Source organism: Bubalus kerabau, chromosome 2, assembly GCF_029407905.1.
Source record: "Bubalus kerabau isolate K-KA32 ecotype Philippines breed swamp buffalo chromosome 2, PCC_UOA_SB_1v2, whole genome shotgun sequence".
NCBI lineage: Eukaryota > Metazoa > Chordata > Mammalia > Artiodactyla > Bovidae > Bubalus > Bubalus kerabau.
This window is the reverse complement of record NC_073625.1, coordinates 122,371,763-122,384,885: the sequence shown is the minus strand read 5'-3', so window position 1 is coordinate 122,384,885 and position 13,123 is coordinate 122,371,763. Positions and strand designations below refer to the sequence as shown.

Genomic DNA, 13,123 nt, shown 5'->3' with positions numbered 1-13,123 from the left:
TTAGCAAAACAACCCATACACTACGATTTTCATCAGTTGGTGACCTTTTCAGCATCCCTTGTTGATTTCTTTCTCAAATTATATACAAGCATTACTTTTAGGAGGTGCATTCCTATCCTTGCCATACATTTTATACATAATACTAAACCAACACATTGATTATGAATATAAGTAGTTTCCCTAGGTACCTTTCTGCAGCAGATTGGTTCCAGAATTCCTGAGGATTTCAAAATCCCTGGATTCTTAAGCCCCTTATATAAAATGTCGTAGTATTTGCATATGACCTACTTACACCCTCCCCTAAACTTTCTCTAGATTACTTATATTAATAATGTATAATTCAATGTAAATGCTCTGTAAATACTTCAAACATATGTCAAATTCAAAACTTGAACTTTCTGGGATTTTTTTTTCTGAATATTTTCAATCCATGCTGGATGGAGAACCCACAGATACAGAGAGCCAATTTGTATGCTTACAACCAAGAACAAACAAAACACGTGAACCATTTGAGATGCATAGAAATATAGATAACATTGTTTTATTTGAACAGGGAGAAAAACAGTGTCTCAGAGATTTTTTCCTTAATCGTTTTTCTTCCTTTTTCCTTCTCTCCTCAGGTTTCCATTATAAACCGTAAAAACCTAGGAATCTGCCTTGAAAACGGACTCACTGTAGCAAAATTCCTGGATGATACAGAACACATTTCACGCTTATTTTTTTCTTCCTCTATTTTGTATTCCTGAGATTTATCCTCAAGTGTTTTTTGGAACATGAATAATTTTCATTCATTTAAAATATTTTGGTTATTCCCGATCACTTGGGCAGTACAAGAAAATCTAGCTTCTGAATATTGGCCATCTCTATGGAGCATATGCTTCCAGGGGTATAGTATCTAAGAGCTCTATAAAATGCCATTTTCATTAGGTATGGAGTATTGATATTTCATGAATAGGCTTTACTTAGCAATTAGGATTTTGTGGAGGTAATGATCAAAGTAAAACATAATGTTTGGATGCAATGCAGAATAAAAGAATATAAGAAATAGCTTTTTTGGTGCATTAGTGTATGATATATTAAAAGATAAGAGACTTTTGCTTTTTTTTTTTTTGCTATTCAGGGAAAGAAAAAAATCACAACCATAAAGTATTTAAAAAGAAAAATAAAAAGGAACAGTTGAATATGTAACTGACTATAAAGACTGTAGAGGTTTTATGTATCCTTACACACCCTCCTGGGAAAATTGGCCTAGATGTCATTCACTAACACCGTCTCTGCCATTGCCTCCTCATTAGCAAGAATGCTGAAGCCTCTGAGCATTGAACCATTTTTTAGTATTTATTGGAAAAAATTTAATTCTAAGAAGTTTTAACTCAAGTCTGCAAGATCAATTAAAGATGAAAAATTTTGTATCCCTTCTCTTATTTTACATTTACATATAAAGCCAAGGGAATTAGAATTGGAAAGATGTTTATGTAAGTAATGATGCTGTCATTTTCTCTGGCTGTAAGATTGAATTTTTCCTCTTGCATATAAAACATAGCAGCATTGGTTGGCAACCTCTCAAAAAAATTTTGTGTATCTGTCAATAAGCAGATTAATTGGACTTGAACTTGATAAAGTTCTTCATCCAAGTATTCGATCCTGCACATATGTTAGTGACACATGGGTGCTGGATTCCTTTGTGCCAGACCTTAAACCCCTCTTCAGGAAATCTGGAATTTTGTTAATCTTCTAGCCTCATGGAAATGCTTCTTTTTCTATACCAGTTAGTTAACATAAATATCAGTCATGCTGTATATTCAGCATATTTATACTTGAGAAAAAAGTTGTTAATCCACTCCTTTCTGGCTGGGAACTGCCTTCTGTTTGCCTTATCTTTTGAAATAGTCTTTCTAGTTGGGCAGTATTCATGAAGTTTTTTAGACTAGCTTCTCAGAGGATTTGGGTTTTTCATTTTGAGGAATAGCTTTAGTTTCATAGTTTTTGGATTGTATGAACTTAAGTAAAGGATACTTAAGAGTTAAGTTTTGAGAAAATAATAATCTAGAAATAAAATCCTTAAGGTTATAGTCATTTTGGAGAAATAAGGAAAGGGAAAAGAACAGAACTTTGCATGTCCAGGATGAAATGACTGAGGAAGAAAAATCTTCAGTTAAATAGACTGCTACTGCTGCTAAGTCACTTTAGTCGTGTCCGACTCTGTGTGACCCCATAGACGGCAGCCCATCAGGCTCCACCGTCCCTGGGATTCTCCAGGCAAGAACACTGGAGCGGGTGGTTAAATAGACAAGAGGAGACCAAATGGAGGTCCTAACCTTAAATCAAATTCCAGAAGATGTTTTCAATATCAAAGGTTAGGCCTTTTGATTCATAGTAATGCTATATTTTTCTTTGTCTGCCCTGTGATTTACTTCATGTTTTAAAAAGTTTTTTATGGTAGCTTTAAAGAAAAGAAAAGCAATGTATTTTTATTTGAAAATCAGGCAAATGGGCAACATCATTTGCCATATTTTTATTTTATAAATGTTTATTTTTCTATCTCATACAATGATCAGTTCTTTTCAAATTCTCCATTTATCCTTTCATGTACTACTTCATGCAATCATATTTATTACTGTAAAATGCTAACTGGGTGTATTTTACTCAAAAAATATCAGGTCACTTTACACATAACCAGGATGTTAGTGTTTCAGCTCTGTTAGTAAGTGACCAAGGGTAGTATTTCCCTCGTTACACACAATTCAACATCTGTATGGAAAATTCGTTATTTTTTTTTAATGTTTTTAAAAGATCAGAGTTTTTAAATAATTTAATTTTTTTTTTTGTAAAGCAAACACTTTTTAAGGAGTATCAGAGTAATTCTTTTCCTGTGAATAAGAAGACACATCAAACAACCAGTTGAATTCCTCTTATTCTCATTCAAATAGTGTAATTGTTAATTATTGTTAATTTTGAGACTGTAGAAGCAACTGTGTGTGTCCATGGAATTTTCCAGGCAAGAATACTGAAGTGGGTTGCCATTTCTTACTCCAGGGGATCTTTCCAACCCAGGGATTGAACCTGGGTCTCCTGCATTGCAGGTGGATTCTTCACCACTGTGCCACCTGAGAAGCCCCATTTAGAGGCAACTAGCACTTTATTTTAAGAAACTGCCAAACATCTTCACTGTGTTCTCTGCTCTCCACTTGTCATTTTTATATAAATATGGAAGCATTTATTTCTTTTCCTACTTCTGGAACACACACAGTTTAATTTTTAGATCCACAGTGTATTATGCTTTAATGTTGTGATGTAAAATAATCGTTCTGGCCTTGGAAAATCTTCCTGTTTCCATACCTCTGTTCTCCCAGGGGCCAGACCCCATTAACATCAGCGTTACTGAATGAGCACAGTGTGTTGTGGAACCTTATCATGAGGCTGCTGGACATGGACACCCCATCACCCCAACCTAACTTTTTGTAAGTCACCACCTGGAAGCAAGGTTAGAAAAGGATCAGTTTAAATGTTCTGAGTTGAAAAAAAATGTGACTGTATTGTCAAATTGTTGTTAGACATAATTTTATTGGGCGACTAGGTGATTGCTTCACATGCTTTAAAATGACATTGAGGTTTTTAGAAGGGGACTTTGCACACAGTGACTTAATATTTATCAAGTGAATTTACAATAACCAGCAGCAGATGAACTGCAGAAAAGACTTCATGGGTTTTGATCATAGGGAAGCATCTGAAGTGGAAAAGATAGGGATAGATGCTCCCAAGAGGAAAAGCTTTCTAGAATAGCAGTGGCCACTTGCATCTAGATCAACATATTCCAAAAAGCAAAACCTTGGGCCTTGTGCTCCACTGAACTCACTTGAGAAAATTAGGAACCAGACCTGTTGTCCGCTTTTCTTTGCATGGCCTGCAGCAGAACTGGATGGTGAATAAATCCATTGCTGACTTTGTCCATACCTTTCGCACAATGTCGGGACTTTTCAGTATAAAACTAATGTTTATTAGTTTTATTAAATAATTGATAATTATTTTTCTTTAATGCTGTCAGATATTCTCTGAATTTTGTCTTGTGCCGAATTGCCCTTTAGAAACCCCTGGTATAATATGGTGCATTTAGTTTACCACATGAGTGGTTAACATTTTAGGGCCTTGATTTTTAATGAGTGTTGCCTTTATATAAAAATCATGTTGGGGGAGATTATTCATTTATTCAGTGTTGATTTTCTTGAAAGGTAACTGTGGTGATTGTAATGTCCTCAGCCTATTAAAGGCACGAGGCTGCAGTGTAAGCAGCTTTCTGAAGAACTGAGAACAAAACAGAACTTGCTCTCAAAGCCTTGTTTCCCTTTGGTTTGCGTTGGGGACTTTAATGTAGAAACGGAACCTTCAGGTAGATTTCACTGTTACATAGTGTGTCATATTCTGATAACATCAGTTTTTTAGAACCAAACATACAAGAATCAAAACCTGCTGTTTGAGCAAAAAGGGAAAAAAAAAAAAAAAAAAAAGAACATTTTTAATAATACTTTGTCTACTGCTTACAGCTCAGAGTCAGAGAAGTGATTAGATAAAGTGATCCCATTTTTCCTTCTATCCGGTGGTGCCTGTGTCTTAAAGCCATAACTGCTGGTCTTCCTGGTGATAGGATCTTTTTTCTCCCTCGTCTGTCGTAGGTCAGCTGGGCAGGGAGAAGCACACCAGAGACTGTCCTGATAGTGCTGTGCGGGGCTCAGTGTCACCCAGGGTTCTCCAGGAAGAGTCTCTTTCATCCCTGGTGGTACATAAGATTATCCAAGGGAAGAGTTGAGGCTGCTGTTGCTCCTGCTGTTTAACTCTCATTAGAAACGGTAGATTTATTTCTAGAGAAGTCAAGAACGGAAGGGTAAAGAAGGAAACCCTCACTTGTACGAGTCATTTCTCTTATGAGACTTACACTTAGGTCAGCAACGTCTGTGAGGAGCAGTATTGCCTTAAATTAGTTTGATTCTGACCAAGGTCATGTACTGTATTTCCCATAGAGGAGTGACTGTCAACTCTCCATTGAGGTATCAAATTCACAGGTGAGCCCCAAACCTCCTTGTCATCAGACGTTTTGGACTTCCTCCCACCGAGCTATGGGTGATGTGCACACTGACAGGCGTGTCATTTCATTTCAAATTGCCTCTCAGTCTGTGAATGAGCAGTGGCATGATCAGGAAGGCTGGTGGTCAGAGAGTGAGAATTTCCTGAGCATATTCTTCAGGTGATCACTTCCTGAATAGTTGAGAGTTGACTGTCTTCATTTCCTATGGTGTTTGTGTAGACGATGTTTCCAAGGGTTCTGTTACACAGTGAAGTCAGTTATTCTGTAAAAATTTTGCTAACACTTTTATGTATTAAAATGCATTACATACGTTAACAAAAAAGGAGAAAAACCAAACAAAACAGAGACATTTACTCAAATGGGAGATTTGTTGATGTGAAAAGTGTTTCTATTTTATTACTTTCAAAAGAAAATCAGAAAAACTTTTGCTAGGGCAGGGAAGACACCAGAGTGGTTTTTTAGGCTTGCATTTGATGCCACAGAGTAATCCAATGTCATCTAAGTAATCATGTTGATTTGTGGAAATGTCTGGTCCTAAAGATCACTCTTTCTGCCCTTAAATATTTGTGAACACTGCCTAGAAATATGTTCCTAATAGACTTAAATGTTTTTGTGTATTCTCTGCAAACTAGAAAATGTTTCTCTCACTTTTGAGTAAATGTGCATAGCCTAAGGAGCCGGCACTGTGCTGATTTCAGCATTTCAGATAAGGACAGAGTTAATTGTGTAACTTAGTGCCCCATGACTCATTGCTGAGGTTCATGTAGAAAGAGTGGAAGAACTGAAAGACAGGGTCTGAGTGACATTTCCTTCACAGAAGAGCAAGGATTAAGGACAGCAAAGAGAAAGTTGAGAGGATATACTGTTAGACCTCATATGCTTGGGAGAAGCTTTTGTGGCCGAGTTTCAGACCATCATTGGTAAAATAGTTTCTAGCTGTTAAATATAATGGGAAGGTTTTTGATGTTAGAATTTTTTAAATTTCTCATTGAATTAGCCTCTGGAATCCTTGTAGGCTATAACTTGAGGTTTGCCATCAACTGAAAGCCAAATGCCATTTCCCAGCAATAGCTGTATTTTCCACCTGCCTCTTGAAAGCAAGGTAGTATTTGTTCATGAAGTATTACGAGATGATAGGGTATAAAAATGATATTCCGAAGTAAGAATTCTCTGTAAATGTGGTTGTCCTTAAGAAGAATCCATCCCAACACAGTTGTATCTTGAAAGGTACTGAATTATAAAGTACAGGAGTTTTTCGTAGGAATCAAGTTGCTCAGGAAGTTTGAGGTGTGCTGTCATTTGTCTCAAAATTTGGAAAAGTACGCTCTTGAGAGAGATTAATAACTGCACAGTGCCCAAAAGGTTTTGGATGCTTTGGTAAAAAGCCCTTTGACATTTGGAATGTGGATGTTTAAACAAGTGGGGTGTTATCCCAAGCACTTAATCAGTTTGTAGCCACGCCCTAGGGGAAAGGCAGCTTTGACATAGTTATCTCACAGAACTGAGCAGAACCTTAATGGAATAGAGTTACTGGCCTCAGTTCAGAAAAAGAGGAGGCCACCTCAAATCACATGCCTGTCTAGAGATTAATGAAACTGAGAGACATTGTGGATGCCTTAAAGGTGACTGATACTGGGTGCTGGCGGGTATGTGTGCATCCTTCTGGACGAGGCTTATGGAAACAGACTATTTCAATTCACCTTCGTACAGCACACATTCCTGCTCATGACCTCTTTGGAGAAAGTGAGAAGCGTGGTGCTGGAGACGTTCCTGTGTCTTGGGCGGCTGAGGTGGTGATGACTCTCCAGTACTCAGGCCTCCCTTCAGTGCCACTTGTACATCTCCATCTATTCATCTATGCAAGCTTGTGTTTCAGTGCTTCATTTTTTACACCTCACATCCATTTGATTCCTTTAACGTCAGGTTTAACATTGATATGATGAATAATTTTTAAACCAAAGTATTGTCTGTGCTTGTTTTCCTGAATGGTTGGAGGCAAACACCAACCTTGTCATTTTCTCTTAATAAAGTCATTCATTTGTTGCATCAATGGTCTCTGTCTCATGTTTTCTTTACTGTATTCAAGGACTTGGGGAGTTCTGGGAACATTCATTTGTTTTTTCTTTATAAGGTTAACCCTCAAATGTCATTTAATGACAGTAGCTTTTTCTCTTACACTGGTTACTGTAACCATGTGTAACATTATACTGATGCCTATGTGCTGTGCTTAGTCACTCAGTTGTGTCCGACTCTGTGTGACCCCATGGACTGTAGCCTGCCAGAATCCTCTGTCCATGGGGATTCTGCAGGCAAGTATACTGGATACTGGAATGTGTTGCCATGCCCTCCTCCAGGGGATCTTCCCAACCCTGGGATCAAACCCAGGTCTCCCACATTGCAGGCAGATTCTTTACCGTCTGTGCCAGAGAAGCCCAAGAATAATGGAGAGGGTAGGCTGCCCCTTCTCCAGGGGATCTTCCTGACCCAGGAATTGAACTGGGGCCTCCTGCATTGCTGGCAGATTCTTTACCAGCTGAGCTACCAGGGAAGCGTATATTGATGCCTAGTACATTAACTCAATGTATTCAACTCAGTGTACTCAACAAGTGTTCCCAAATCTAAATCCATTAGAGAAGTGGCTTTGTTTTGTGTGTGGTGGTTGATAGCTTGGTTGATTTATTTGAGAGAAAAACAGATGAGTGAATGTTCACACAATAATCAGAGTGATTCACCCCGTGAGGCCAAAAACAGTCTGCACCACACATGTATTCCATGGATGCTGAAAATAGGCATTGATAATAACTACCATTTATTGAACATTTTAGCTTTATGAGGTGTGTGTGTTTATCTAATTTTGTTTGCTAGACCAGCCATGATGTGGAAAGTGATTCTGCAGAAATTCAGCTGGTTCCTTAAAGCTAAGACACTATTTTCAATGACTTAAACTGATTTAAGAGAGATAACTATTTAGTTTCCCTGGACCAGACCCTAGACTTCACTTTCTTCTTTGGCAAATGTTACAGGGAGTCTAAGTGATCTCCATTATGTATTTATACTACTGTGAAAATGTGCTAAGGAAACCCAATCCAAAATTGGAGTTGGGAAGCCACGAGAGGAGGGCTCTCACACGTCCCACGCGTTGCTGCTCGTGTAATTTAGCAGGAAGAAGGAAGATGTCCTCTCTCACTTGGCAACTCTACACTGCCCTATGCTTCAGCCAATGAGAAGACACCACCACTTTGAAATCTCATTCTCCTCAAACAAACTTTCGTTTGAAACAGCCTTTCACTTTGTTCTCCTGACTTGTTTATGTTTCAACATAGCTTGCTTGTCCCAAATTGCAAGTCCTTTCCCCAAATACACTCATTTTTGCCTAAGCAAAATTGCTCTTCGCTCTGTTTTCACACCGTGTCAGTGCCAGACACCCAAGGGGCACCAGTGATGTGCAGACATTACTCTCCATTTTTTAAGTTGAAGAAATTCGGTGTGCTGATTCAGCCTTCAGTTTCTAAAGAATGGATGAAGCTTGGTAGGGATAAAAGTTTGCACTCTAGAAGACAATTAAAACTTTAAGTACGTAATTAAGGTAACTTCCTGTAATCTGCAGCAGGAGGTACCCAATATTCTTGGATAGGTCTTGTGCATATGCCTGGGTCTGAGTGTCAGGTTCTGGCCATGTGGTGTGGAGAGGAAGCACACGAGACACCCCCCTCCTTTAAAGGCATCGAGAAGAACCATAGCCACCTCCTACACTGGAAATTTGGAGACATCTCTGAGAGGACTTTGGGCTACGCCATGTCATAGGGTAGGGATTTGAAAAATCTCACCCACATATCAAGAGGCAGAAAGATCATGTGTTTCCTCCCTGTTATATCTGAGTCACATTCTTAAACAAACAAGAACTGAACACTGCAGCAAAGCCATGACTAGAGAAATCACCAGGAGTAAGGAGACCTCCTGGGTCCTAGTCCTGGCTTTGCTGTGACCTTGGTTCAGGGCCTCGGGACACCACTTAATCTTTCTACTGATAAACTTGTTGCAGTGAGGGTTGGTAATCTGTAAGTACTCCTGCAGTTGTAACATTCTAGGATCCTGTCAAGATGTGTAGGGTTCCTTTAAGATGCTCCGGAAAGAGAAGAATCTCATGCACTACTGGGGGCCTGGAAAACCACAAACTTCCTAGGCATTCATTTGAAAGGCCTCATTTCTGACCTTGTATCCTTTAAAAAAACCTGTGCTTGTTTTTGACAAATATATGTTTAAGAGGTACAGTGTGATGTTTTGATGTATGTATACACTGTGAAATGATTATCACAATCAAACTAGCATAACCATCACCTCTCATAGTTACCTCTGTGTGTGTGTGTGTGTGTGTTGAGAACACTTGGGATCTACTCTTATAGCAAATCTCAGTATGGAGGTTCCTTACAAAATTAAAAATAGAATAACTGTTGTTCAGTCACTAAGTAGTGTCTGACTCTGCAACCCCATAGACTACAGCACGTCAGGCTCCCCTGTCCTCCACTATCTCCCAGAGTTTGCTCAGATTCATGTCCATTGAGTCAGTGATGCTATCTAATCATCTCATCCTCTGATGCCTTCTTCTGCCTTCAGTCTTTCCCAGCATCAGGGTCTTTTCCAGTGAGTCAGTTCTTCACATCAGGTGGCCAAAGTATTGGAGCTTCAGCTTCAGCATCGGTCCCTCCAATTCCTTTAGGATTGACTGGTTTGATCTCCTTGCAGTCGAAGGGACTCTCAAGAGTTCTCCAACACCACAACTCAAAAGCACCGATTCTTCAGTGCTCAGCCTTCTTTATGGTCTAACTCTCACATACAGTACATAACTACTGGAAAAACCATAGCTCTGACTATACGGACCTTTGTCAGTAAAATAATATCTCTGCTTTTTAATACACTGTCTTGGTTTGTCAGGCTATGGTTTTTCCAGTAGTCATGTATGGATGTGAGAGTTGGACTGTGAAGAAAGCTGAGCGCCGAAGAATTGATGCTTTTGAACTGTGGTGTTGGAGAAGACTCTTGAGAGTCCCTTGGACTGCAAGGAGGTCAGTCCTGGGTGTTCTTTGGAAGGACTGATCCTAAAGCTGAAACTCCAGTACTTTGGCCACCTCATGCGAAGGGATGACTCATTGCAAAAGACTCTGATGCTGGGAAGGATTGGGGGCAGGAGGAGAAGGGGACGACAGAGGATGAGATGGTTGGATGGCATCACCACCTCGATGGACGTGAGTTTGAGTGAACTCCGGGAGTTGGTTGGTGATGGACAGGGAGGCCTGGTGTGCTGCGGTTCATGGGGTCGCAGAGTTGGACATGACTGAGCGACTGAACTGAACTGCTTTGTCCTAGCTTAGGAAGCTGTCAAAGAAATTAAGGTTGTGTCAGTATATCCCCAGTCAGCCAAAGAGAGGATAATTTGTGCATCAACAAGGATAATAACTGAAATGGATAGAAACATATCAAATATGTTTAAACCAATGATTTAAAATGATTTTATCTGCTTAAAATGACCCACACTGATCACCTGTGGCAGATGCTATGGTGGTTTTTGTTCAGCTGCTAAGTCATGTCCTACTCTTTTGCAACCCCATGGACTGTAGCCTGCCAGGCTCCTCAGATGCTGTGGGTCAGTTTGTTATTTTGAAAACTAGTGAATAAGAGGGATAATCAAGGATTTATTCTGCCGATTTTTTAAAAAATAACATCTATACCTTATTGGTGAATAAGTGAATTGTTGATTATGATAAATTTCCCTTTATAGAACATTTTAACTAATAGTCAAATTTTTAAAAATGACAGAATGATATAATCATTTTGCAACCCTCAAAGAATTAATAGATCTATACAATGATCACCAACATTTGGTATTTTAAAAGGAGGGAAAATCAGGTATTATATCCTTGCAAATGAAAATAACAATATTATCAACAAAATTACCAAGTTTCTGGTAATATTAGTTTATATACTAATATATAGGAATTATAGGGCATTGAGGACCATTTTAAATAGCAACATAAAATTGAACTGCAAAATTCAGACTGATAAACTTTATCAAACAAATAGCAAAAATTCTTCAAAATAAAATATACTTGTGAGGACGATGGAGAACTGGGAGGGTATAAGATACTAGCAATACTTCAATTGAAAATAGACTGAAATCTATAAGGTGATATGGGAAATGTGAACACTGACTTCATATTTGTTGATATTAGGAATTTAGTATTAATTTTTTTTGGTCTGATAGTATTGGAGTTGTGTTATAAACAAAAGAGTTCTTTTATTTCAGAGATATACACTGAAATATTTACAGATGAAATGATATGGTGTCAGGGGATAGGATATAAATGAAGTATAAAAAAGAAATGATTGGCCACATGTCAATAATTGGGAATGGGTAAATGGGGTTTACTATGTTATTCTCTCTATTTTTGCATTTCTTTTTCTTGGGGATGATCTTGACCACTGCCTCCTATACAATAAAGGACAGAAATGATATGGACCTAACAGAAGCAGAAGATATTAAGAGGAGGTGGCAAGAATACACAGAAGAACTATACAAAAAAGATCTTAATAACCCAGATAACCACGATGCTGTGATCACTCACCTAGATAACCAGGATGGTATCACCGACTCAATAGATGTGAGTTTGAGCAAGCTCCAAGAGTTGGTGATGGACAGGACAGCTTGGCCTGCTGCAGTCCATGGGGTCACTAAGAGTCAGAGACAACTGAGCGACTTAACTGAACTCTCTCTCTTTTAGTATGTTTTTGGAAATGTCCATAATAAGGGGCACTAGTGGTAAGGAACCCACCTGCTGATTTAGGAGACAAGAGACAGTGGTTCAATCCCTGGGTCAGGAAGATCCTCTAGAGGAGGGGAAGGCAACCCATCCAGTTTTCTTGCCTGGAGAGTCCTGTGGACAGAGGAGGTTGTGCTGGTTATAGTCCATAGGGTTGCAAAGAGTTGGACATGACTGCAGCAACTCAGCACACATCAACATCCATAATAAAGTCTTTTAAATGACAAGGAAACAAGTTTTGAAACAAAAACTATGAAAAGCTATACTAAAGATGGATACATACTGCAGGCAAAAGCAAAAAGATCTTGGGTGAAAAGTCAGAAATGCAAAAGGAAAAAACATAATTGAAAAGTATATATTTGTTGGTAAATATAAGTGAATAATGATAATCTAAAACAATAGTAAGGTATCTTGGCAGTTTCAAACATAAATATACAAAAATTGTATATGAATTATAAAAATGTAAATGGAGTTAAAGTGCCATAAAGCAATATTTCTCAAACTTTCAACATATGAATCACCTAGGGATCTTGTTAAATCATAGATTTTAATCAAAAGGTCTAGAGTGGGACTGGAGATTTTGAATTTTAACAAGCTCCCAGGTGATATTTATGCTGTTGGTCCCAGAACATACTGAGTAGCAAGGTAAAGTTTCTGCGATATCTTGGAAGAGTAAAAATGCTAACTTTTATTAGACTTTGGTATGTCAAATATGCTTGCTGTAATCTTTATTATAACAACAAAAAGTAATAAAAGAATGTAAGACTACTAAGATAGAAAATACTGAAGGAAATGGAAAAATAAAATATAATCAATCTAAAAGGAACATGGGAAAAGTGAAATAATTAGCCAGCAGTTAGATGGTAAATTCAAACCAAAACATTTCAGTAGTTATATTAAGTGTTTGTGAACTAAATGTTCTAGAGAAAATCCAAATTTATGCTGATTATAAGAGAAAATATTTAAAATATATGATTCAGAAAGATTGAAAGTTAAAAAAAAAAAAAAAAGATGTTCCATGAAAACAGTAACCAAAAGAAAGCTGTGCTAAATTTCAGAAAAAGCAAACTTTAGTAAAAATATTACTAGCGAAAAAGAGGAACATTTTATAAATTTGCAAACTTCACTTTACCAGGATGAATTTGACAAAGTGGTCAGTGAAATTTTCTAGCAGTTAAAGCTGTTAGGCTGCCTCAGGAAGTAGTAAGTTATCTATCAAGTTATGTTC

The 13,123-nt window shown here is 38.1% G+C and overlaps 1 protein-coding gene across 4 annotated transcripts in view; it reads left to right on the top strand.

Annotated features, from left to right (window-relative positions):
- The window catches only part of CCDC50 (coiled-coil domain containing 50), an 81,548-nt gene extending 80,136 nt beyond the window's left edge, over positions 1-1,412 (top strand). For all 4 annotated transcript variants that reach the window (XM_055568702.1, XM_055568703.1, XM_055568700.1 and 1 more), the window contains one exon: positions 621-1,412. In XM_055568702.1, the coding sequence (XP_055424677.1) occupies positions 621-640 (20 nt within the window). In that variant the 3' untranslated portion in view covers positions 641-1,412. The remainder of the gene's footprint in view (positions 1-620) is intronic.
- Positions 1,413-13,123: the final 11,711 nt, after the last annotated feature.